We start from the raw sequence: 26,451 nt of genomic DNA, 5'->3' as shown, positions 1-26,451 counted from the left end.
AAGATAAAAGAAGGTTTGTCTAAAACTTTGCCTACAGTAGTGTCCTCACCAGGCTGGCTAGAGTTGGTGTGTGCTCATAATGCCAGCTACAAGCGAAGCTGAATTAAGAGGATCACTTGAGCTCTGGTGCTGGAGACCACTGGCCTCTGAAAAAAGGAGAGAAGAGATGAGGCGAGAAGGAGGTATTACCATTCTTACCAGCCCAGGAGCTCCTGAGGTCTTGTTCACCTTTACATCCCCATTGTCTAAAAGAGATCTACAAAAATTAGGTAAACATCTAGCTGGGCGGTGGTGGTGGTGGCAGTGGTGGCGCACGCCTTTAATCCCAGCAGAGGAAGAGGAAGGCAGATCTCTGTGAGCTCAAGGCCAGCTAGGGCTACAAAGTGAGTTCCAGGAAAGATACAAAGCTACACAGAGAACCCCTGTCTCCAAACAAACAAACAAAAATAACAACAACAACAAAAATTAGGTAAACATTTAAAGAATGTTTATCCCACAAAGGCATCTGGAGACTTAAGACCCAGGTTCTTACTCTTTGCTTCCTAATCAAACCATCATGTTTTCAGCTTATGTTACTTGATAATTTTGTTTTCTCCTCATGAAAGGTGGCCCACTTCCTAGTGCATGTGAAATTTCTGAGGTGTTGCCTACACTCAGAATTTCTACTGGGTAAAAGTGGCTGTAAGCACCTCAACAGGTGATTTAACTTAATTTCCAAGAAAACTTATCTGACAATATCACCCATTAGCAGTTCTTTTGCTAAAATTTACATCACAATTGCTGCGATTCAATTTACATTGGGGAGTAAGTAAGAAAAAACAATGGTTTTATAAGACAGTTAAGATCATCTTACAACACCCCGGGAAAGGATAAAATCAAATGACAGTCTGTGTGACCATAATAACCCTCTGGTGGGTCCAGACAGGTTTCTGTCAAAGCTACCTGGAGTTTACTAGACACCGATGTTGAGCTAGCAATAGAACTAATAGTGCTTTCACAATACACCAGAAAGAATACACAGATAACCTGGAATTTAAAATGTCATTTTGTACATTTGTGATAGTCCTTATCTGTCGATACATATATATATCTCAGGGCCCCAAATTGGGCATACAGAAATCTTGGCCCAAACTGTACACCTGTTATTCAGGAATTTGAGGCTTCGTCCACGACCCCCCGTCAGTACCCTCTCCAGACTCTGGGACGTACAAGTCAAAAGACAGACAATTCCTCGGGCCTGTGGGTTCGGGGTCCAGAACCCAGAGAGGGGCAGCGGTGGCCACATCTCCAGGGGGCTCGGACCCCGACTCCACGGCTCCTTCCCTGCGGGGCCGGGCTACCGTTTCCCCCCCGGGGGAGGGCTGGCGCCCCCGCCCCCCACCGCCCCCCACCGCCCCCCGCCGTTTGCGTAGCGGTTACCACGCCGCCCGCGGGGCTGGCGACGCCGCCGGGGACAAGCCTGCGACCTCCCGCGGAGGTGCCGTGGTACCCACCCCGGGGGACGGGGGGACGGGAGGCTCGCCTCCGTCGGGCTCCGAACCGGGGAAACGGACCCCGAACGCAGGGGAGGGTGGCCGGCCCGCCGGCTGCGGACCGACCGGATGCGGAGAAGCCCGTGAGCCGCTCACCTGGGAAACGCGACCGCTCGGGCCTCTCGCGCCGCCGCCGCCGTGCCGCCGGGCGCGCCGGTCCTCGCTGGCTCCGCGCACGCGCAGCCACACCTCCGCCGGGCTCCCTCCTGGGCGCGGGAGGCTAACCGGGAGGCGCGCATGCGTGAGCGCCGGCGGGAGCTTCCGGGGACGCAGTAAGCGGAAGGGCAAGGGTGGGCGGGCTGCGGAGCCGCCTCTTCGGGGAAGAGGGTCCCGGAGCGGCAGCTTCTCCACGGGGTCTCGGGCGGGCCGGGAGGCATGTGGAAAGGAGAGCACCAAGGACTCCCTGCTGTACAAGACGCATCTACGCGCATACCCGCGGCGCAGCGGGAGGTCCAGGCACCCGGGAGGACCGCCTACAAAGAATCGCTGTAATCTTGTAATTCTGTAACAAGACGACAATAATAAAAAAAATAGAGGGCGACTGTGTCTTTGGGGTATTTTATTCCAAGCAAAGCTCTGTTCACACAAACCAGTCGTGGTGGCGCCGTGTCTTTACTCTCTGCACTCAGCGGAGAGGAAGGGATCTCTGAGTTCAAGGCCAGCCTGGCCTATCTAGGGACTTCCAGGCCAGCCAGGGTTATATCGTGAGACCCCGTGTCAAAGACATGAAATGCAGTTCAAGCAGAGTTAATGTGCAGCAGGGGCAGGTAACCTATGAAGGAAGGCCCTTCCATTGATGATGGAGGTGCACGTTAGGCAATCTAAAAAATGATCTCTACAGGCTATTGAGTGCCACAATTTCTTGTTGAACTCTTGAACACATCGTGGGGATAGGGATGGCACCCCACTCCCAATCTCCGTCCTCTAATCACCAGAGTACATTAATATGTTACTTTATAATGGCACGGGGAATTTAGCCGATGGAATTAAATTTACATTATCCAGGAGCCCATTGTGTGTAATCACTAGGGTCCTTATACAAGGGAGAAGCAAACAGTTAGTTATAGGAGCTGTGGCACAAAAGAGTGATGTGTGGAAGAGTCAATGAGCCAAGGAATGCATGCTGCTGTGGAAAGTCGAGAAGAGGAAAGAAATGGATTCTACCCTGAAAGAACTCAAACCTGCCTTGATTTTAGACGTCTGACCTCTACAACCCTACACCAAATAGGTGTGAGTTGTTTTATACCTCTAACTTTGTAGTAGCTCGTTAGAGCTCTCAGAGAACACTTACATGAAAATACAAAGAAAGCAAACACAGCCTGAACATTATATCCTAGGGACTGCCACTGTGTTGTTTTCTCAGAGCTGTGACAAAAATCCTTAACACAACGAAGAAAGATTGGTTGGCTCACAGTTTGAGAGGGTGCAGTCCTTCATGGCACTGTCGAGCAATTCATGTAATTGTGAGGCTGGAGAATCTGCCCTGCAGAAAGAGGCCAGGGCAAGGTGTAACGCCAGAGACACTTCTAGTGACCTCCCTCCACCTGGGCCCCACCTCCTCTCTCTCAGCACCTGCTAATAATGCCAGCATATTATGAATCCATCCAGGATCACTCCATTGATGAGATCAGAGCCCACATGATGTCTCTGGAAATGCCCTCACACACACTCAGAGGCGAGCTTCACAAATTCCCTAGGCGTTTCTAATCAAATGTGGGTGGATGATCACAACCACAGCCGTCACACTCAAGAAAGAACTTCTATTTTGAACAACACATTTTATATTTTCTTGGTCCTGATTATTAACAAAGAGAAACTTTTTTTTTTCATTTTGTTGGATTAAAGAAGGGATTTCACTTAATTTTACTTAATGAAACTACTTTGGCACTGATTTCCAGGGTAGAAATCAGTATTTGAGTAGACATTTCTCTAAAGGAGATACACATAGCCAACAGCACTGGAAAACATGGCAACTTCACAAAGTGTGATGGTTTGAATGAGAATGGCCTCTATATATTTGAATACTTGGTCCCCAGTTGGTGGAACTGTTCGGGAAGGATTAGGAGGTGTGGCCTTGTTGGAGGAGGTGTGTCACTAGGGGTCTCAGAAGACTTGTGCTATTTCCCCGTGTGCCTCTACCTCTTGGATTGAGAAGGGAGCTCTCAGCAGCTCCAGCTATACCTCTGCTCTGCCATCATGGACTCTAACCCTCCGAAACGAAACTGGAAACCTAATTAAATGCTTTATTCTGTAAGTTGCCTTGGTCATGGTGTTTGGTCACAGCAATAGAAAAGTAACTAAGACACTATGCATTAAGGAAATGCAAGTCAATCAGTGATGGCTTATGAGATCACCATGTCTGCTGGGTAAACATGTTTTCCAGATGATCAAAATTAGATTCTAGAACACCATAAAACATATTCCAGGGCCAGGGAAGCAGTTCAACTGGTAAAACTATTTCCAAAGCAAACCTGACAACCGAATTTGATTCCTGGATTCCACAGCAGAAGGAAAGAACTGGCTCCTCAAAGTTTCTCTGTAACCTCTACAACTTCGCTGTGGCACACCTGTACCTACACTCACATCAAACATTCAAAACAAAACAATGAGGTACATTTTAGCCCCACTAGGACAGATTAAAAATAGCTCTTCCAGGAGCTGGAGAGATGGCTCATTGGTTAAGAGAACTGGCGGCTTTCAGAGGTCCCTTAGTTCAATTCCCAGCATCTATAATGAGATCTGGTGCCCTCTTCTGGCATTCAGGCAGAACACTACACACAAATAAATAAATCTTAAAAAAAAAATACCTCTTGAAAAAACTAAAATAGACAACAAGATGGCAAAGACTCAAAGAAATTGGAAGCCTTTTGCCCAGTCAATATGTAAAACAGCAGGATAGGAAATGCTATAGTAGTTCCTTGAAAATATTCGATAGAGTTATATGAATCAGCAATTCCATTTCAGGATATATGCCCAAAAGAATTCAAAGCAGCATCTCATATATTTGTACATCCAGATTCATAACATTATTATTCACAACACTCAAAATATAGAAACAACTCAAGAGTATTAACAGAGAAAATGTTATATATGCACTTGCATACACAGTGGGATATTATCCAGCCACACACACACACACACACACACACACACACACACACACACACACATGAAATCCTAATACATGCTATTAAATGAAGTTTAAAGATGTCATGCTAAGTGAAATAAGCTAGTCAGAAAAGACAAATACATGATTCTATTTCTATGAGGCTTAGAATAGTCAAATTCGAGAGAACAGAACAGAATGAGTATGAAGGGGTTGTGGGGTGGAGGGAATAGCAAGTTGTTTGATGGCAGAGTTTCTACACAGGCTGGCTGAGAGAAGAAGTTCTGGACATGGACAGTAGTGACAGTTACACAGTATGAATGTACTCACTACTACGTGGTGTGAAAATGATTACGATGGTGAATTTTCTGTCTTGTGTATTTTACAATAAAAACATCTGGCTTTTGATAATGATTCTCTCGGATGCTGAACTTTTCTAAGTCTTGGCTCATCACTGGTGTTTGTCCTTCTGGCTGTTATAACAGATTCTGTAGAGTGAGTAGCTCCTCTCTCACAGTTTTGGAAGAAGGAAAGTGAGAGGCCACGGTGCCAGCAGATAAGGGTTCCAGTGAAGTCTTGACTCCTGGCTCAGAGATGGCTCCTTCTCTGTGTCCTCTCACTTGGTATAAGAGTCAAGGACAGCTGTCTTGTCTTCTTGAGACAGGGTTTCAGGGAGCTCAGGCTATCTTCAAACTAACTGTGTAGCTGAGGATGGCCTCGAACTCCTGATCTTCCTCCTCTTCTAAGTCTAGGATTGCAGGCTTTCCCCTACTACATCTGGCTCATAGCCCCCTAAAATTTTTTTAACCTTTATTTATATTTTATGTGTATGGGTGTTTTTGCCTGGGTGTTGTTTTCAAGGAACCCAGAAGAAGGTGTTGGATACTCTGGGACTGGAGTTACAGATGGTTATAAGCTGCCATGGGGGTGTTGGAAATCTCATCCTGGTCCTCTGGAAGAGCAGCCAATCTGTGGATACTGGGAATCAACTCTGGTCCTCTGGAAGAGCAGGCAGAACTCTTAACTGATGAGTCATCTTTTCAGCCTTCTGCCCCCCACCCCCTCTTTAAGAGGCACTAATATCATCTATACAGGCTGTGTAAATGCAGTAACTACTTTCCTGGAGGCACACCTTCTAATAGCCAATCACTGGTAATTAGGCTTTGACATAGGAATTTGTAGGGAGACTTAAACATTGAGACCACAGTGATCAATTTTTCTCTGCCCTCAACAAATATGTGAGGTAGCACTTAGAGGATTCAAAAACATGAACTAACCCCTATGCATTTTGGTATCATAAGATATCAAATAGTCAGCTGGGTGGTAGCAGTGCACGCCTTTAATCCCAGTACTTGGGAGGCAGAGGCAGGCAGATCTCTGTGAGTCCCAGGCCAGCCTGGTCAACAGAGCAAGTTCCAGGACAGCCAGGGCTGTTACACAGATAAACCTTGTCTTGAAAAAAAAATAAAAGATATCAAATAGTTGTAACTTACAACTTGCCAATCATTAATATTGGATATTAAAGTCCAGTAGAGTTTGCTTTTTTTTTAAGTTTTTTTTGTTTGTTTGTTTTTATCTTGATTTTTTGAGACAAGATTTCTCTGTCTATCCTGGAACTCCCTCTGTAGACCTGGCTGGCCTCAAACTCATGGCAATTTGCTTACCTCTGCCTCCCAAATGCTGAGATTATGTGCCACCATGCCTAGCTCTTTTTAGGTTTTATAACTTGAAAATATTAGTGTATTAGTAAAAATTAAATTACATGTCTAGGATCTATATTATTAACTTCACAACAAGCAAACATAAATATCAGTTCTCTGTGCCCCCTGATGCTGTCTGTCTCCACTCAGTGGAAGGGAGTGGATTATAAGGATTATAGATCCCTAGGGCCAGAAATGGGAACTTTAATGTATTTTTAGTAACAAATCACTAGCCTGATGATCCACCAAAAACTGATTAATGTATTCATTCTGCTAAATTATGGTAGGTCATTAAAAGACTGAACAAATGAGTAATACTTACTATTAAACACTCATCATGTAGGGGGCAGGGGTGGTGGTGGTGGTGGTGGGATGGCTCAGTGGTTAAGAGCATCTGTCACTCTCCCAGAAGACCTGAATTCAGTCCCGGAACCCATATCTGGTTGTTTACAATGAATGACCTATGTCTCCAGCGCCACGGGATCCAATGCCTCCTTCTAGCCACTTAGGGCACCCCCCCCCACATACACACAAATATAAACATTAAACAGAAAATCCCCACCCCCGTGCACCCCGCTCCCTGTTTTCTCCTGAGGGCACCAAAGGAGACAAATACAACACAGCATCAGCTTTAAGAAAATGTGCAAATTTGCATCCCTGACACTGTCCTGTGAAGAGGCCCACGCTAACCTCTTGGAGGGTAAGAACACATGGTCTCCTAGGCTATGTGTCAGCCAGCTGCCTCTCCACTAAAGACCCAGCCTGGAAGAGCAGAGTCCGCGGCTGATAGCAGCCCACCAAATCGAGTGGACAGGTGACTTATTTGCAGGTAGTTCATAATGCAAAGACAATTGACACCATATTCTCTGGATTTCAGTCAACAGGAAATGTGTCCAGTTTTGTGATATACCTTGATAATTATTTGCCCTGACATAAGCTGATCTAGCTTTCAGTAATTTAAAATTGGTTTCTTTTTAAAGATTAGTGACTTTGGGTAAGTCTTCTTTTCTCCCTTTTACTTAAAATAGATTCTTTTCTCACATAATATATGCTGATTACACTTTTCCTGTCCTCTACTCCTCCAAGATCCTCCCCTCCTCTCCTCCCATCTAGATCCATTCCCTTTCGGTCCCTCATTAGAGAAGAATAGGTTCCCAAGAGGTAATAATACAATACAACAAAATAAAATATAACCAGATAAAAACTATCGTATCAAGACAAGCCAACAGAAGGAAAAGAGCCCAAGGGAAGGCACAAGAGTCAGAGACCCACTCATTCACTCACTCAGGAGTCCCATGAAAACACTAAACCAGAAGCCATACTATATACACAGAGGACCCGGAGGGGACCCATGCAGGCCCTGCGCATGCTGCTTCAGTCTCTGTGAGTTCCTATGAGCTTTGCTCATGCTGATTTAGAGGGCCTTGTTTTCTTGGTGTCCTCCATCCCCTCTGCTCTTAATACTCTTTCTGCCTCCTCTCCCACAGGGATCCCTTAGCTCCGAGGGGAGGGATTTGATGGAGACATCCCATGTGGGGCTGACTGTCTCAAAATTTCTCACTTCCTATCTTGGAATAAGTTTTCAGTATGAATATGTTTTACTTACTAATATGGAACCCCACTCACTATAGTTTAGATGTTTTAAAATTTTATTCAGAGGAACACCATCCTGTAAACATTATTGATTCATTCTTAGACAAAGATTGGTGGTGTACACCTGCTTTCTCCGGTATTTAAATATGCGCAGTTCCTCCTTATCTTCATTTACCCTTGGTAGTTCAGCCAGAAGCCATTCCCATCTCAGATGATGGAGATAGCCTTATCGAACATTAGATTATAGCCTGTCAGAATGCACTGGCAATAAAAAAATATAGATAAGACATTACTTCTTAATTTTCTCTTTAAGCCCTTCAAGCTGATAGTACTTGGGGCTGAGAGGTGGCCCAGCAGTTCAGAGCACTGGCTGCTCTTCCAGAGGACCCAGGTTTGGTGTCCAGCACCTACATTGGGTGGCTCAAATTCTAGGGGATCTGATGCTCTTCTCTGAACCCAGGCCTCTGTGGGCACATACACAGTGCACATACCTACACTCAGGCCCACACACATACATACAAAATAAAATGCTGTGGTAATCGTTCTGTATAAATAAAACACTGATTGGCCAGTGGCCAGGCAAGAAGTATAGGCAGGACAAGGAGAGAGGAGAATTCTGGGAAGCAGAAGGCTGGGGGAGACACTGCCAGCTGCCGCCATGACAAGCAGCATGTGAAGATGCCGGTAAGACACGAGCCATGTGGCAAGGTATAGATTTATAGAAATGGATTAATTTAAGATATAAGAACAGTTAGCAAGAAGCCTGCCACGGCCATACAGTTTGTAAGCAATATAAGTCTCTGTGTTTACTTGGTTGGGTCTGAGCAGCTGTGGGACTGGCGGATGACAGAGATTTGTCCTGACTGTGGGCCAGGCAGGAAAACTTTAGCTACAATAAAATACATAATAAACCTTTTCGAAAGAACTGTCAGGACTCAACAGTGATTACTGGAGATGGACACTTCAACTCCAATTTAAAATCTGATTTGGTGCCTCTTTTTCCTCAATGCCTTCTGATGTCAACCATTCTATCCTTTGGTCTTGCCTTATGTCAGTGATCCTCCAACCATACACAGATCAGGGGATTAACTCTACTGATGACGTAAGTATGAGGCATCAGTGCTGACATGGCGGGAGGAGAATGTGTGCTTTGAGGCAGTTTTCTGATTGTGGATTTACACATCTCCAGCTCTGCATTACTCTTGGGGATCACGCACTTACTGCAAGACCATGGTCTTGAGTTACAGAGTTGGTGTGCAGTAAACGTTAGGCCAGTTTTCCTTTTTCTAATTATACTCACTCAGTCCCTGGCAGGGCGACACAGGTGCTGCTGTTCTCACAAAACAACGAGACTGGACATTCTAAAGAACGGCACACTCGTCTTAGACCCATGGACTTATTAAACATGCTGTGGTACAGAGGGTAAGTGTACAAACTGAAGTTATCCCCATGTGGAGGGACACCAAATCCTAGCTCTAATGTGTACTAGCTTTGCGAGCAAGTTAATGATCTCTGGTGCCTCGATTTCCCCATCTGTCATTAGGCTCAACAGTATCTGTTGGGGGTAGTGATGGTATGCCTAGAGCTTTTCACTGTAGTCTCATTTAGCATGAGACATTCATTATCTTCCTATATTTCCTGGCCGGTATAAAAGAATGAAATGTCCTGTGAACATCAATTAATACTAAAAAGCAAAAAATTTGGGGCTGGAGAGATAGCTCAGTGGTTAAGAGCACTCCGTGAGCTTAAAGAGGAGCCAGATTCAGTGTCGGGCATCCACACGGTGGCTCACACCTGTTCCTACCTTCGGTTCTGGGGGAAACGATGTTCTCTTCTCTCTGTGAGCATTGCATGCACCTGGTGCACAAACACACATGCAAGCAAAAACACTCACATAAAAATAACATTACAAACATGAGAAACATACTTGTTTTTAAATAGGTATAAAAAAACAATTCACTTATATACTAGTCTGTTAGAATTAAATGTTAGGGATTATTTTTAAATCTCTGACTTCATCTCCCACTTGAAATCCATATGCCTTTGGGGAAATTTATTATGAAGACTTGGAGTGAATACATGAGTCTTCTGTTTTGAATAATAACCTCTTCTATAATACTTTTGTGTTAAGCAAGTTTACTTCATGAATATCCTGACCTTTTTTTTTGATGAAATGGCACAATACTTATTATAGATGGAACAATTCTTTTACATAAAAAAAACCTGAACACTGTAGCCACGATATCTAACACTGCATTTTAATTCTTATTTTACTTATCTCCTCCTCAGAGAGCAATCTAAATAAAAATATAATCAAATCACCGTTTCACTCTAAAACAGTGTCTGTTTAGGCAGCACGCCTTTAATCCCAGCACTCCGAAAGCAGAGGCAAGTGGATCTCTGTGAGTTTGAGACCAGCCTGGTCTACACAGTGAGTTCCAGGAGAGTCAGTGTTATATAGAAAGACCCTGTCAAAAAACAAAACAAAACAAAACAGTGCAAGTTAAAGATTAAAAATTTTAGAGATTTCAGCGTCATGGAGAGAGTTTCTAGGCTTACTGTTTCTCAAGCTTCCCCTTTTTTTCCCTTCATTCTTTATTTGCTTTCTATACTCCGTCTTCCCTCTCAGTCTCTTTTAGAAATCCTTTATTTCTGTCATCCCTCCAAGCCAGTGCTGCTTTATCGGCGTTGGCAGCTCTGTCAGCGTGTTGAGCAGCATTTGGACATTTATCTTCTCAGCAAACATCGTCTGTATACTACCGGCTGCGACCAAGACAGAGGAGGGAAATATGTACTCCCCACATTATTTGAACCAGTTTCTTTTGCGTGGGTAACAGCTTTTGTACCGAGGAGTGGCTGGCAACAAAAACACAAAATCGGAGCCAAATCGATTATGGCAGCTGTGTACACTCTCTGGCACCACGCGGACACTCTGGGAGCCTTTCCATCGAGTGGGGAACCACAGGCTTCACTTGCTCCCCCAGTTTTGTCTGGTTCCCGACCCCTTGGGTGGCAGGATCGGAGAGCGGAGGTTGTCAGAAACGAGTCAAAAGTGAGGATCAGGGAGGGTACGAGGTTGATGGGCGCGCTAAGGGGGACAAGGCAGACGCCTGGTGCGGGGCCCGGAGGCGAGGCGAGGCGAGGCGAGGCGAGGCGAGGAGCGGAGGGAGAAAAATGCAGGGAGCACCTGAGCCGAGAAGTACTCACGCTTCAGGCACCTGCAGCAAAATTTTCCACGGGAACACAGACGCCGTCCCCGGGGGCGGGGGTGGGGCGCGGGAAAAAGAGCGGGGTCCACGGCGATTGGTCGCGCCCCTTTCCGGCCGCCCCCGCCCCCCGGGTGGGCGGGGCGGCCCCGCCCAACTGTCACTCAGCCGCAGCTCCCGCCCCCGCCCCCGCGCGTCTCAAGCCCGTGGGGCTCCCAGTCCCCTCGCGGTCCCGCTACCTGGGCGCGCCCGGTCGGCGGGCAGCTGCGGGCCCGGCGCGGGGCGGCAGCAGCGGCGGCGGCGGCGGCGGCGGCAGCGAGGGGGGAGCGGCGGTGTCTGTTGGAGCGGTTCCCGCGCAGGGCCGCCGGCGAGGGCATGAACGCGGGCTGCCCTTGCCTCGCGAGCGGCGGCGGGAGCGGCGAGGAGGAGGAGGCGGCGGCGGGGCGCCGCGCACAGGCCACGGCCCGGGGCGGCGCCGGGGGGCAGCGGGCCGGGAGATGAGCCTGTCGCCAGCGGCCCAGGAAGCAGCATGCACCGCGATGCCACCGACAGCAGCGGCGTCTGCCGCGGCCCCACGCCCGCCGCAGACGTCGGCCGTGCTGCCCTGGGCTCGGCGGACGGGCGACGGGCGGCGGACGGCCCGGGCGGGGGCTGGCGGGGACCCGCGGCCCTGGCCGTCCTGGCCGCTCTGGCGCTGTGTTGCCTGGTCCCCGGTTGGGGACCGGCGGCGGGCGCGGGGCCGGGCGCCTTGCTGCTGCGTCTCGGTCTGTACCTGAGCGGCGCCGCGGCCGCCTGGCTGCTGGGGACACTGATCGCGCTCGTCTGCTGGAGCCCGCGCGCCCGGCCGCCGGACTTCGCCTCTTCCTGGAGCCGCCTGGCGGCGACCGTCCGCTACCCGCTGCGGGTGAGTACCGGTCTCGGCTGGGTCGCGTGCCCGCGGCCTCACTCTCTCTCTCGCGAGCGCGAGCGCAGACCCCGGGGGGGCCCGGGGGGGCCCATCCCGCAGCCGGAGCCCGCGGAAGACTGGGCCGTGCGGGCTTGGCCACGCGCGGGGTTTTAGGCACTGTAGTTACTCATCTCCCCACCCCTCCGTTCTCCCTCCCCCCCCATCCTCCGCCACAGTCCAGAGCACCTAGAGATCCAGAGATCCAGGCGGGGCTCTGATGTGGAGGTGCACTTGGGGTGTGCTGGAGAAAAAAAATCGCGAACCCAGCATCCACAGGACACGGGCGTCGCACTCAGCACTGGGGATCGTGTTTGGGTCTTCCAAATCCGTGGTGGGTGGGAGATAACTTTATGACGGTTTCCAGACGAGAAAAACTTGGTTAGGTCACCTAGTCCAGAGTAGCTGACTCTCCGACTCTGTGTACTTCTACCTGTAATGCCCTGTCTTCCACCATGTTGGTTAAGAAACTCAGGCTGGTGTTTGATTTGAAGTGGGGGACCACCAGGAACCACTGTGGTTTACTAAGAGGAAAAGCTGTCCTCAGCCAGGTGTAGGACATGACGGGTGTGGTTATGGAATGCAGGAAAGAAGTGCTTTAAAAGCCTCCTTCAGGCAGACCTCCTGTTTGCCTTTTAGTAATCTTTACCAGTCTGTAATAACCCTTCTGAAGGACCTTCATTTTACTGTAACTTGACTGGTTGATATCATCATAAAACTGAAATAGCCCTAGGACTTTGGGGCCAGGGGAATGTCAGTGGCTCAACCTCATAAAAATGTTTGTTAGAGTGACCACTGTCCCCAGGGTTTGTATTTGCTTATGGCATGAGCCGTTTACCGCTTTCTGGAAAAGCTTTCTGCTCTTCGAAATGTCTTTCCAGAGCTTGTCAATTCGGAATGGCATCCTCACTCAGTAGGCTCAGGAAAACACATCAGCGGTCTCCAAAAATCAGTTGTCTCTTTCGCTTAAAAACTTGGGAGTTAGCTGTACCTTTTTCATTTGTAACAGAGTGGTCGAGTAGGCATGTTCTTCCTTTTACTCTGTTCCCAGTTCTAATAAGAAGTCAGGACCCCCAAAACTTTACCAGTTTGCTTATGGATCTATAAGGCACATCGAAGTTCTTTTCAGAACTTAGTATACGTTCAGTACATATTGATTGAGCATCTTTTGTCAACCGAGGCTTACATGTTCTGGAAGTTTAGGTTGAATGAGGAAGTCACATAAAAGTCCTATCCACTGTAGATCATATTCCTGTGGGGGGGACCAAACAATAAATAAGTTACCTTTAGATGGAGGTTAAGTGTTTATGAAACAAACAAACAAACAAACAAAGAAACCAAGGGCTAAGTGGTTGGGAGGGAACATAGCAGGGGGTGTGAATGGTTGGTGGGGTCAGGTTCACAGGGAAGAAGTGTGAATGGTGGGGTCAGGTTCACAGGGAAAGTGTGAATGGTGGGGTCAGGTTCACAGGGAAGAAGTGTGAATGATGGTGTCAGGTTAAAGGGAAGGAAGTGTGAGTGGTGGGGTCAGGTTCAAAGGGAAGGATTTGTGTATGGTGGGGTCAGGTTCAAAGTTGTTGATATTGTCAAACCCCTATCTATCGGGGTCTCCCAAACCTCACCTGTTTTGGTTTTCTGCAAAGTGCACACTTTCAGATCTCCTGGCCCGCTTTGTTGGATTTATTTCTGAGTAAGAGGAGATTTGGATTATTATCTAGAAAAATGATTTTGCAGAAGAACTAAAAAAAAAAAAAAAACAAAAAACCAAAAAACAGCCGGGCGGTGGTGGCGCACGCCTTTAATCCCAGCACTCGGGAGGCAGAGCCAGGCGGATCTCTGTGAGTTCGAGGCCAGCCTGGGCTACCAAGTGAGTTCTAGGAAAGGCACAAAGCTACACAGAGAAACCCTGTCTCGAAAAACCAAAAAAAAAAAAAAACCAAAAAAAAACAAAAAAAAAACAACAAAAAACAAACAAACAGTACTTGAAAAGTGACAAGACAGCATGGATAAATCTGAGGGGTGGATTTTAACCCGGGAAAGGGGATTACTGGCCAACCTATTTAAGTTTGAATTCCTGTCATAGCTTTATAATCAGGACGTTAGCCAGGAAGTATTGGCACATGCCTTTAATCCCAGCACCCAGGAGGAAGAGGCCAGCCTGGTCTACAGAGTGAGTTCCAGGACAGGCAAGGCTGTTACACAGTGAAGCCCTGTCTGGAAAAACCAAAAGGGTGGGAAGTTACTTATCACTTAAAATTGAAGTGCATGTCAGTCACATATATTCCGTTTTCCTTTTGTTATAGATGCTGTTTATTCAAGCCCAGTGTTTGCTGTATTTGCAATAATTTGTATTTTTTTTAAACAAACGTTCTCTTTATGAATGGAAGGCTGGGAGGCATAGACATGTGGTGTAGTGTATGGTATCTGTGAGTTCTGTGGGAGTAGAGTGGAGGCTGGACCACACAGGTCATCTGGCATATGTGGAGGGGGAGGCTGTTTAGCAGTGTACCAAATGGAGAGAGTGTAACAGTGAACGCACGACAGAAATTTAGATTCAGAGTAAAAAAGGAACGGACTTTTCCTTATATAGTGCATCTTGAGTGTTTCACATGTGAGCTAGATACAATTAGGCTGGTATCCATCTTTCCATCCCATCCCTCCCCCTTCTTCTCTCCCTCTTTGGCTTTCTTCTGTGGAGGAAATAAAACAAAACTGCCCACATTGTTAAAAGTAGATAAAGACTTGTTTTTGGAGACCAGCTTGTTACGTAGCCCAGAGTTGCCTTGAATGCTTTTTATTTTTAGAATACTTTTTAAATTTGCTGTACCTGGCATATGCATGTATACATGTGCACGGATGTGTGTGGGTACACTTGCCCATTCTGAGGCCAGTGGTCAACAGCTGATGTCTCCATCATTTGATTGCTATCATCATAACACTGAAAACTGCCAGAGTGCTTTGGGGCCAGGGGAATGGCAGTGACTCAACCTCATTAAAATGTTACTCTGCTGAAGAGGTAGAGATGGAAGACTGTGAGAGCCAGAGGGGATGGAGGATGCCAAGGAAACAAGACCCTCTAGACACATCAGGACCGACACACATATGAACTCAGAGCCTGTGGCAGCATGCACAGGGCCTACGTGGGTCCAAACCAGATAGGGTTTCCGCCCTGGGAGGGAAAGTGGGCGCATGCCCCATCCCTAACCCAGAAGCTATCTCCAGTCTATAACTACTCGCAAAGGAAACATTAGTTTTTTCTAAGGGAGTCTCCTTGGATATACAAACCACACATAAGGGCAGGCCCCATGCCCAGCGGTAGATGGCCAGCACAAAATGAACTCAGTGGTATTTGGGTTGTTTTTGTTTGTTTGCTTGTTTTTTTGTCTCACAATGCTTTGTCTGGGCATTTTTAAATTTTGTAGACCTTCTGCTCACACATTATGGTTTCTGATTTTATTTTTTATGTGGTTTCTGTGTGTGTGAATATGTTTCTTGTGCTTTTCCTGTGGCTCTTTTTCCTCTTTTGTCTTATTCTGATTTGTTTTATTTTATTGTACCTTATTATTATTTTAAATGTCCCTTTGTATTTTAACGAGAGAGAGAGAGAGAGAGAGAGAGAGAGAGAGAGAGAGAGAGAGAATAGATTTGGGTGAGTCAGGAAGTGAAGAGGATCTTGGAGAAGCTGGGGAGGAGAAACCATAATCAGAATATATTGTATGAAGAAAAATCTATTTTCAATAAAAAGAGCATCTATTTTGTATATGTGGTGTATGCATGCATATGTGTGTACGCATATATTGGCCGTGTTGAGGCCGGAGGTCAACAGTGGACGTGTCTTCTCTTTCTCCGCCTTATTTATTTTATTTTAGGCAGGGTTTCACTGAAACTGGAGCTTTCCATTGGAGCTAAACTGGCTGACCGGTGAGCCCTAGGGATCTGCCTGTCTCCATCCCCTGCAGATTCTGCTTTTGCAGAGTATATGCTCCTCCCAGCCAGCCCTCTGGCCTCTGGCCTTGAACGCTTCATCTTCCTGCTGCAGCCTTTGGAGTGTTGGGCCTGTAGGTGTGGACTACCACACCTGGTTCAAAGGTCTTGGCATGCTTCTGGATGGTTTAGTGTGTTCTCAGTTGTAAATTGCATGTAGTTAGGATCCATGTTGTTGTTTGTTTTTGCTCTTTTGGGGGGCCTGCCACCCAGCTCCCAAATAAATCACACATGGAGACTTATTCTTAATTATAAATGTCTGGCCTTAGCTTGGCTTGTTTTTTGCTAGTTTTTCTTAAATGAACTTGTCTGTCTTTTGCCTCTGGGGGCTTTTACCTTTCTCTATTTCTGTATACCCTTTCTTTCTTACTCCATTGCTGGTTGTGTAGCTGGGTGGCTGGCCCCTGGAGTCCTCCTCCCCTCTTGATCCTAGATCTCCCTCTATGGTGGTATTTTACTTGTACTGAAATGTGATTTTAATTGTATGTTAATAAATAAAGTTGCCTGGGGGTCAGAGCTATTAGAGCCATAGCAAGAGCGTGGCAGTGGTGGCGCACGCCTTTAATCCCAGCACTTGGTAGACAGAGCTAGGTAGATTTCTGTGTGTAAAAGGATACAGCCAGCATTGGAGACACATGCCTTTAATCTCAATACCAACCATAGAAGACCTGGAAGTTTCTACAGACAGGCAATGACGAGGCAGTCATGTGTTTGGGTTTACAACCAATGAGAAGGCAGAACAGCTAGACTATATAAAGACATACACACAGGAAGTAGGTCCTTTTCGGAGAGCTCTTTTGGCTGAAGCAGGAAGGGTAAGGCTCTTAGTTCTGACCTCTTGGTTTTCTTCTCTGAATCGGCTCTGTGTTTCTTATTTAATAAGACGGTTGGTTACATCTACATCCCTCTCCCAGATTTTTCCTTCTATTCATTCTCTTTGTCTGCCAGCCTTGCCTATCTTTTCTCTTGCTTCCATATGGCCGTTCAGCTCTTTATTAGACCATCAGGTGTTCTAGACAGGCAAAGTAACACAGTTTCACAGAGTTAAACAAATGCAACATAAACAAAAGTAACACGCCTTAAAATAATATTCCCAACAGATCTATAACTGACTTTTTGTTATTATCCCCTGTACCCTACAGGAGTTGAAAGCTGCTCAAGTGTTTGCTGATGATAACTAGGAAAATTAGGTTTATTTGTGGTCACTAAATTTGTGCTTTTCCTTTCCAGTTAACCTAGTACCTCGTGGGTATTTTACATGTGCACAGAATTGGGTTTTACATCAGCGTGAACAGCTACTGATTAAAAGTAGCTTTCATCCCAGACAGAAATTCCATTTCAACTGTCCATTGTATTTCTAGGAAATAAAGACGCCTTTTCAGATTAAGAAGGTTGACCCCAAAGTCTTGATAATTGATGTCTGGGTCCTAAGTGACAGTTTTTAGCCCAGTTTTGCTGAGAGGCTGTTATGACAGGGTAGTGTTCCTAGTCCAAGGTGTAGTTTCGTACTCTGCAGGGCCATTTAACCTGTTTGGATTTGAGCATTCACTAGCCACAGGTGCTGGAGCCTAGCACTTGATCCAAGTAAGGCAATAGCAGGAGAAATGGGGAAAGAATGAATCATTTGCTGTGGGAAAGCTTACTGCTACAAGGTATATCCTCCTGTAGTGGAAGAGAAGGACATAGCTTACATTTTGATAAAATAAAGAGATTTCATCAAAAATGCCATTCAAAATTTTTTTCACCTATTCTGTCTCAGACTCTGGGTTTTTTCTTTTGCTAGATACAATTTACTGTTTTTAAAAAACTTATTGTAAGTTGGGCACTTTATCATAGTGTATGTTTATAGGGTCCAGAGTTATCAGTATGATTTGTGAACACAATGTGAACTATTATGCTAATGTGATAAACTAATTAACCTTTGCCTCAAATACTTGGTTTATACCATGTGAAAATGAATAAGCAATTGATGAAGATTGGAGAGCTAATGCAGCCAAGTCCACAGACATTGGGTATAGGAGCGTGTGGGAAACAAAAGGCCATGGCCATGTGAAGAAGGCCTTAGTGGAAGACTGGACAGTTCATCAGACAGAAAAGTCAGATCAAATCAACACGCATTTCTGAATATCTGAAACATAATTCATATTCTGATCTTATTAGGTTATATATTTGTTTATTTTTGCCTGCTGAGTTGCTCAATGCCAGGACATTGGTAGATGGATTTTGATGAGAACAAGTGTCAAGTATTTGATGACATTTTGGAGTCTGAAAGTTCACCCAGCTTCTCAGCAAAGAGCGAGAGCCTTGCAATAGTAACATTAAGAGCTTGAATTACTGTCTTCATAAGTGCTTGGCTCTGTGACATTGGGAGGCTCGAGAGATAAACAAGAGTACTCCCTGTCCAGCCCTCTCGGGCCCAGTAGCCTTGGCTGGATGGAAAGGCAGATGTTCGGGGAGACAGTGAGGACATTCACACAGCCCTGCACTGCTCTGTCGGCTTGGGTCAGCCCTCTAGGATTCCTAAATGGGTTCTTTTACTAATACAAATGTTCTTTGAGTGAAGCAAATTTAATTTAGTTACTTGAGAGGAAAAGGAAAGAAACAGGAATTAGAGAGATTATACATAGCCTCTTTGTGGCTTTCCTTTATTATACTAATGTGATAAACAATCCTCAATAATTTGATAACAGATAATGGCGTAATGTATTTACTGCCCTGTTCAGAATATTTGTTCACTTTTCAACTAAGGGAGTTTTGAGTCATGGTGACGGGTAGGGAAAAATGTGGCCTTTTTTTTTTTTTTTAATGGCTTTTAATTTTAATGGATTGATATTTGGTTTACGGAATACCAATTAAAAACTTTTAAATCATAGAATCCTGCCGAATTTTTTGTGGCATCAGGGATATTACACTTTAATTTCATGCTGTTAATAATTCCAGGTATACTTTTTATAGGCTATACAGTCACATGATTAGTAAAAGCATATGGAAGAATAAACTCGTGTGTGTGTGTGTGTGTGTGTGTGTGTGTGTGTGTGTGTGTGTGTGTGTGTAGGGAAGCTTTCTTGTATAAAGGCAGGCACCAGCAACAGTTGCTATTCATTCTTCCAGATATATTTTAACGTATAAACAAGTACAAATATATATTCAAGAAGTTTTTGATACCTGTCATTTCATGGTTTATGAACAGCGATTGCACATGTAGAAAAATTATTTTCCTCTGTTAGGAAGGAACTCTTTAAGAAAGCTGATACATATGAAATGAAGTTACATATGAATAATGATAACTTCAGAGTAGAGCGATATAATTCATGGAACATAAAAAGAAATGCCAATCAAAACCAGCAAACATATCCTCGGAAATGAGGAAGCTGTGTTTGAATTCAGCAGTACTGTCTAAAGGGAGCAGTATACATTTTCATCACTTGTTAAAAGAATCCAGAAAACTGTTTCAGAGACGGAGTAGTTGGACCCTTAGAGATTTGAGTTGTCAGTGAATAGATCAGATGAGTCACAGGAGCCAAGACTGGAAGATAAAATTGGCCTTGTGGCAGTCCTTAAATGAGAGTAGAATTGAAGTTTAGTCTGTAGACCTGGCAGCTTTTGACATTTTCTGGGTACAGGAGTGATAACATTATAGGTAGGCTATAGAAATGCCAAATAGATGTGATTAGGCTTAAAATGAGAAGTACGCTGTGGCCTTGGTGATAAAATGGTGAAGAGGGTTAATGACGCTGTGGTGTTACCAGGGAGTGAGTGGCTCAGGCCTGTAATCCCAGCTCCCCAGAGGCCTGAGCAGGTGGTCTGGAACCAGTCTTGTTGCATAGTGAGTTCTAGCTAGACCAGCCTGAGATATAGAATGAGTTCTAGGCCAGGAAAAAAATATAATCAAGGCTTTTCTTTGACGTTATTAGATATCACTAGTTAGAGGGCAGATAGATTTGAGAATATTGTCAGGCGCCCTGCCTTTCCAACCAAAGGCCCTCTGTCTTGGGTAGTTTTATTGTCAACCTGACTCACCTGGGGAAAAAGGAGATTCATCTGAAGATGTGCCTTAATTAGACTGGCCTGTGGGCATGTCTGGGGCATTTTCTTGATTGCTGATTGATGCAGGAGGACCCAGCCTGTGGGTGTGACCTCCCTGGGCATGTGGACCCTGCTATTACCCTTGGTAATAATAGACTGTCACCTGTAAGGCAGGTAAACCCTTCCCTTCTCCCAGGCTGCTTTTGCTTAGCATTTTATCTCAGAAACAAAGGGTCAACTAGAAAACCCACTGTTTACACTTCAGTGGGAAGGTTGAATGAAGTCTTGAGATGTTAGTGTTCTACTGTGAGCCTCCTCTGAATTCTGGTCATTCCCTGCCTGTTTATTTCCAACTCTTAGAATCTTAAGCAGCTTTTTGTTTGGGGAGGATGCAATGATGTCACCTTGGTAATTGATGTCGCTGGCTTAGAAGTGCTGTAGGGTTCATTTCTAAGCCGTAGCACGCTGGGGTAGGCTGTGTCCTAGATTTTCTTTAAAAAGGTATGTTTTCGATTGTACCAGAAAGGTGGCTCAGCAAGTTTGCTGCAGAGGGTAGGGGCTTCCGGAAATGAATGGTGTCTGCTGAGGCTGTTAGCATTCAAATGACTGCGGAGAAACCTATTATTATTTTTAAACAGCAACTGGACTTCTAAAAGAGAAATGCAAACCCAGCAAGCTTAGCAAGGTACTGTTGATTGGTTGGATGCGGAAGGAAGGGGTAAGTCTTCCTTAGAGGCCTTCTGTACACCCCAAGTGCCAGGGGTAGGTCCCAGTCATGCCCTGCTTGAGGCCTGGGGAACATTCCCGTAGGTTGTCTGAACATGGTAGAGCTTTCCAGAAAACTTCATGAATATGGATGTGTTTGGGTGGACTGCTGGGATCACATGCTGCATTTGGTAGCTAGGCTTTTGAGGGTGCCTGGTCTTACCCTGGGGCTAGCTCGTACTCATCAGCTCTTTTAGGTAGTGGCCTGCCCTTGTACATTTGTTGGCCTGGGGATTTCCGTGCCTGAACAGCAGGAAGCTAGATGTAAAGAAAAATGCATGTAAATTTGAAGTGAAATGCCTCTGAGGCCTAGGAAGAGGCAGTGAATTGTACAGTTAGAATATGATGTAGACTTGTTTGTTAGGACCTGTTTAATAAGCTTTTTATCTTAGTGTTGAATACACCTTTTGGAAAATTAATGTGCAACTTTCATTTCTTCCATGAGTAGATTAACTGTGGTTCTCCCCTTCCTCTGTATGGAGTAGTAACTAATAGCTATAGGCTATTGGAAGTAGGATCTCATCATCTGACCCTCCCTCCCTCCCCTCTCCCCCTCCCTCCCCTCTTCCCCTCCCTCCCTCTCCTTTCGCCATCTACATTTCTGTGAGCTAGTTTCTCAGTTTCTTCAGTTCTGGCTTGCTGCAGAGCCTCCAGGAAAGGGCATTTCTTGGTACTGTCTCCCTTCCCTAGAGCTGCAGATGAATTAATTCTTGTCAGAGATGGTGGCGGCTGCTGCTGCTTCTGCTGCTGCTTCTTCTTCTTCTTCTTCTTCTTCTTCTTCTTCTTCTTCTTCTTCTTCTTCTTCTTCTTCTTCTTCTTCCTCTTCCTCTTCCTCTTCCTCTTCCTCTTCCTCTTCTTCCTCTTCCTTTCCTTTCCTTCCTCCTCCTCCTTCTTGTCTTCTCCATCTTCTTCTATCTCCTCTCTCCTTCCTTCTTTCTTCTCCTTCTTTCCTCCCCCCCCCCCCCCGAGGTATTTTTCATGCTTCACAGGAGCTGGAAAGGTTGTCCTGTTTCTTTGACTCAGCAGCCGTAGACACCCCCCCCCCCCCTTTCACAGTCTCCCCTTTACTCCTTGCCTGTGCCCATTTCTTCCAAGTCCTCAGCTTGGGTCCCACCACAGCAACTGCATCAGCCTCAGTTGGTCTGTCTGCTTCTGTGTGGGCTGCTTCTCTAGTTTATTCTTGAAAAAGACAAGCCTGTGCACATCCCTCTTCAGCAGCGTGTTTAATTAAAGCCTGTCAGCAGCTTCCTGTTGTAATTCCTGGCTCTAGCCGGAACTGTGGCAATTGCTTCCCCTCTGACCTTGCTCCTCACAGTGTCAGGCTCCCCGTGGCTGGTAGGCTTCTGCCTTCAGCCCTGTAGTCTGTCCCTTACCTGTCCTCTCTTCTGCCTTCAGGCCTTGGTGTTACTTGGGTAGAGAATTTACAGGTTCACTAGCATGAAATGCTGCTTCTTGTGCTTACCACAATTTAATTTTTTTTTTTCCAAGTCAGGGTTTCTCTGTTTAGCCCTGGCTGACCTGGAACTCACTCTGTAGCCCAGGCTGGCCTCAAACTCAGAGATCTACCTGACTCTGCCGCCCGAGTGCTGGGATTAAAGGTGTGAGTCACCACTGCCTGGCCACAGTTTTAATATTATACCATTTGGGAGTAGTCTCATGTTCTTTATCATTAACCCTTGTACTCTAGGCTGGCAGAAACTCGCCTCTGTTTTCTTTAGTACTTCAGTAGGAGACTTGGGAGATGAGGGGTAAATGCTTCTGGAATGAATCAGTACGTTGTGGGTTTTATTTAAGTCAGCACCTTTTTTCTGCATTTGAAGCATTTTCTGCATTTGAAGCCTAACCATGCTCTTGAAGTCTTCTGGTAAAAGTCGGGGTTCCCAGACTATGATTCATTAAGTCTAATTCTGAGATCCACTTTCAGACTTACCACAAAAACAAACAAGGAAGGACCAGGAGCGAGATTGGTGGTGGTTTTGAGACAGTGTTTCAGGCTATAGTGGAGACCGCCCAGAGCTCACCGGTTGACTAGGGTGTCCTCAAACTCATGCAGCCCCCTACCTCAGCCTCCTGAGCGCTGGATTTCCAGGTGTGAACCATCACAACCAGCTAATAACATGTGCTGTAAGAATGATTGGTTTCTATAACCACATCCTTTTTTTAAACTTTAAAGTGATTTGTTGTTGTAAGAACACACAATCTCAAGATAAGGCGAGCTCAGTGGAAGGTACAGCACCATCTCTCTGTACGTCCCTTGGCTCTTCCCTCTCGTGAGTCAGTTAATTCTTGGGCTGTGGGTCAGGTGACTGTATCTATTTTATCAACCTCACGGGATGATAATTGAAAGGAGCAGGAAAATGATTGGAACCAGAGAGGGGCAAAGCCAAACAATTCCTAGAAATGCCCCTGGCAGTGTTTCCCTCACATCATGTTTGGACCAGTTCCCACTCCCAACACACTGCTGGTAAGGCGTCCAGGATTTCTGACTAGCCTAGGACCGTCTCAGGAAGGAGACGGAGGCATTAAAACAATGGACACTTCACCTCACATGGGAGGGTCTCGTGACTAGCATCATACCTCTGCTCACGCACCCTTCCCTTAAATCACTCCCGGTTCCTAGTTTATCCTCGTGTGGTATACATGTGTGAATCTCATGCCTCACAGAAGGCCTTTCCTCCCACTTTTAATGCATTTAGTTCAGCTTGATAGATGTGCAGACTCAATTTTCCTTCTATCTAGTCAGTGTTATTTGTGCTCTTCATTTCTGCCCAGTAAACGTTTATTACAGTGAGGAGCGGGCAATTCTAGCTTAATTCTAGCTGTAAGCTTGTGTGATAGAGTGGATACAGATGTCATTTGTGTAGGTTTGGCACGGTAGAGGGGAGAATATGAAAGTTTGGGTCCTGAATAGTTTGACATACCCGTGGATGTGTTCAACTTGGAATTATGTTTGCAGATGTGCGATTTGAGGGAGTGATGAGGTCTAAAGAAGAAAGTTTGTTAGGAGGGGAATTGCTGAGTTGACAGTGGTTGACTGGAAGGGAGCTGGGCAAGCAAAGGAGGAAAAGCTTCCTGAGGAGTAAGAGGAACGGGCAGAGGCCCAGGAGAAGAAAACTCAGAGATGGCCCGAGAGAAGAGTGACGAGCCAATAGCCTCCCGTGCAGACATCCAGAAAGCGGGTGACCTCTGTCCTCTGCAACTTGGTGGATGCTGTAGACCTGTGCCAGTATTGTATGGGGCTTTAGGAAAAGAGGTGAAGGTAGCCTCCGAGGCAGAAATGGTATTCAGGTTGGAGTGGGGGTTGGGAAGTATAGAGACAGCTTGTGGAGCACACAGTTCAGAAGCTGGCTGAGGAGGAAAGGCAGAAAGGCGGTGTTGGAGGATAGTGGTGTCATGCATCTGTTGTGCCCAGGTCGCAAGTCCCCCAAGCAAGACCACCACAGAGCCAATATCTGATGCAAGCACACAGAGGTTTTTAATAACAAAACAAGCAAGCTTGGTCCGTGTCCAACATCCGACACAGAGGGTGGAGGAGAACGGCCCTGAGCACTCACTTGAAGGGGTTTATATAGGAAAGGTTCACATGCAGCTTGGGATTGGACGAGGGGGCTAGGAGTGAGGCAGTTCTTTGAAGTTACTGGCTGAACTATAAGCATGAGGTTACTGATGGCTAACAGGATTCAGGGTATCTGTAGAGACATAAATTTTTACTCCCTGTATCCTGCTTTTGTTGAACCCAGGATATATACATTCAGATTTATTGTTGCAGTCCTACTTTCTTCTGAGGTCAACTTCTGGTCAATTGAGTCCATTACTCCCCATATCTTGTTTTGCCAAGTCCAGGATACATAGATTTATTGTCCCAGCCTTAAGTTCAACTTCTGATCACTTTTAAAACTGCTGGTCAGCAAATACCTTTGGAGGAGGGGAGGGGGAAGCATCTCTCAAGATGGCTACTGATTTTTCCCTTTCACATCATGGGAATTTGTAGCCCTGTAAGAATATTTTAAGATTGATTTATTTACTTTATGTGCATGGATGTTTTGCCTTCACATATGTCTGTGTACCCTGTGTGTGTCTGGTACTCCAGAGGCCAGAAGAAGGTATTGGATCCCCTGGAACCGAAGTTATGGGCAGTGGTGAGCTGGCCACGTGGTCCTGTGGGTGCTGGGAATTGAACTGTGGGTCTCTGTAAGGACAAGTGCTCTTCACCATTGAGCCACCTCTCCAGCCCCTGCTGTCACTGTTAGAGGAGAAACGGAAGCATATTCCTGAGGTAAAGATTTCGGAGTGCAGAGGAAGGAGCTGAAGATCTCAGACATACAGGCTGGTGGGAAGAACAGCACCAGGGAAACAAGACCAGAGCATGTGTGGAAGGAATCAGGCTTGAGACTATTGGGGTGGGAGGTGGGGGTTGGGAGGTATGAAATGGAAGCGTTGGGAGACACTTCAAGCTTCAAATATCTTGGTAAGTGGGAGGCAAAAGTAATTGTTGAAGGTGAGGAAGATGACCTTTTGTAGAAGGTACTTTTTTTTTAACGTGATTTTTAAAAGAAGTGGTAGAAGATTTGGAAATAAGTGGATGAAATAACAGCAAAAATATTAAGTGCTTACTGTCTACTAAGCATTATACTAAATACTCATTCACTCCTCTCAGTTATGAGACAGTTACTATTTTATGAATCAGGAAGCAGGTTTAAACCGGTTAATGGCTTCCGAATGGTGGGTGGTTCTGGGCTTTTCGTGGTATGACAGATTAGACAAGAGTATTTGATAGTCTCTTAGATATCATCTAAGCCAAAGGAGGCGCCAAGAGAAGGAAGGATCTGAGAGATCAACGGGCCTCTGGTTGTCCCCTGTCATCCGAGCCTTCTGAGTGGCTGTGGGAAGGCTGACTGAGGGGAGGGGACTTGAGATGAGAATCGTTGGAATAGAGATGGTCAGGGCACTGTGTGGCTGTGATCTGGCTCAGCGTTCATATGGTTCATCTTATTTCTCTTGTGATTGAAGGCATCACTTCTCAAAATTCTCTGGTCAGATGTCAGGGAGGTGGCTGAGGAGAAGGTGTAGTGTGTAAGGGTGCTTGCTGTCAAGCCCGAGGACCCAAGTTGGACCCTAAGAACCTACATGGGAGACAGTGAGAACCAACTCTTACAAGTTGTCCTCTGACTGTCACACACACCATAAATGTGAAAAAAAGTTTTAAGTGTTGTCAGGGAAGACTGCATTGCATATTGTGAGATCTAGGGAATGAAGAGGTTCAGGTGGGATCTAGGGGAGGTTGCTAACCCTGGACTACTTTGCCCAAAGCCATCTTTGGCTATTCCATTGCCGTTCAGGGAATTTGCTTGTACTCTGGAACAATTTCCCTGGATAGGTGCAATCAAAGTTAGGTTGGGGGTGTTGTTTTCCTGCCTTACAGGAGTATAGATTTATAATTATGAAAGCATTTGAATTCTACAGATTGGGGGTTTCACTGACTTTCTTTATGTACCAATATCATACTTTGATCTGTTACTCTTCCCTCTTTCCTCTCTGGCTCCTTCTCTTTTCCAATAGTCCCTCTTCAACTTTAAGGTCATTTAAAAAAAAAATT

At 45.8% G+C, this 26,451-nt stretch overlaps 2 protein-coding genes across 2 annotated transcripts in view; one reads left to right on the top strand and one right to left on the bottom strand.

Moving 5' to 3' along the window:
• The window catches only part of Cfap97 (cilia and flagella associated protein 97), a 39,423-nt gene extending 27,381 nt beyond the window's left edge, over window positions 1–12,042 (bottom strand). The window contains 2 exon segments of the mRNA XM_059244661.1: window positions 50–146; window positions 11,910–12,042. The gene's annotated coding sequence lies outside the window, so the exon portion shown is untranslated.
• Window positions 11,652–26,451, top strand: part of Snx25 (sorting nexin 25) — a 115,848-nt gene continuing 101,048 nt past the window's right edge. The window contains exon 1 of the mRNA XM_059244660.1: window positions 11,652–12,041. Coding sequence (XP_059100643.1) covers window positions 11,667–12,041 — 375 coding nt within the window. The 5' untranslated portion in view covers window positions 11,652–11,666. The remainder of the gene's footprint in view (window positions 12,042–26,451) is intronic.

Source organism: Peromyscus eremicus, chromosome 17, assembly GCF_949786415.1.
Source record: "Peromyscus eremicus chromosome 17, PerEre_H2_v1, whole genome shotgun sequence".
Taxonomy (NCBI): Eukaryota; Metazoa; Chordata; class Mammalia; order Rodentia; family Cricetidae; genus Peromyscus; species Peromyscus eremicus.
Note: the sequence above shows the minus strand (reverse complement) of the source record. Positions and strands in the feature narration are given on the sequence as shown.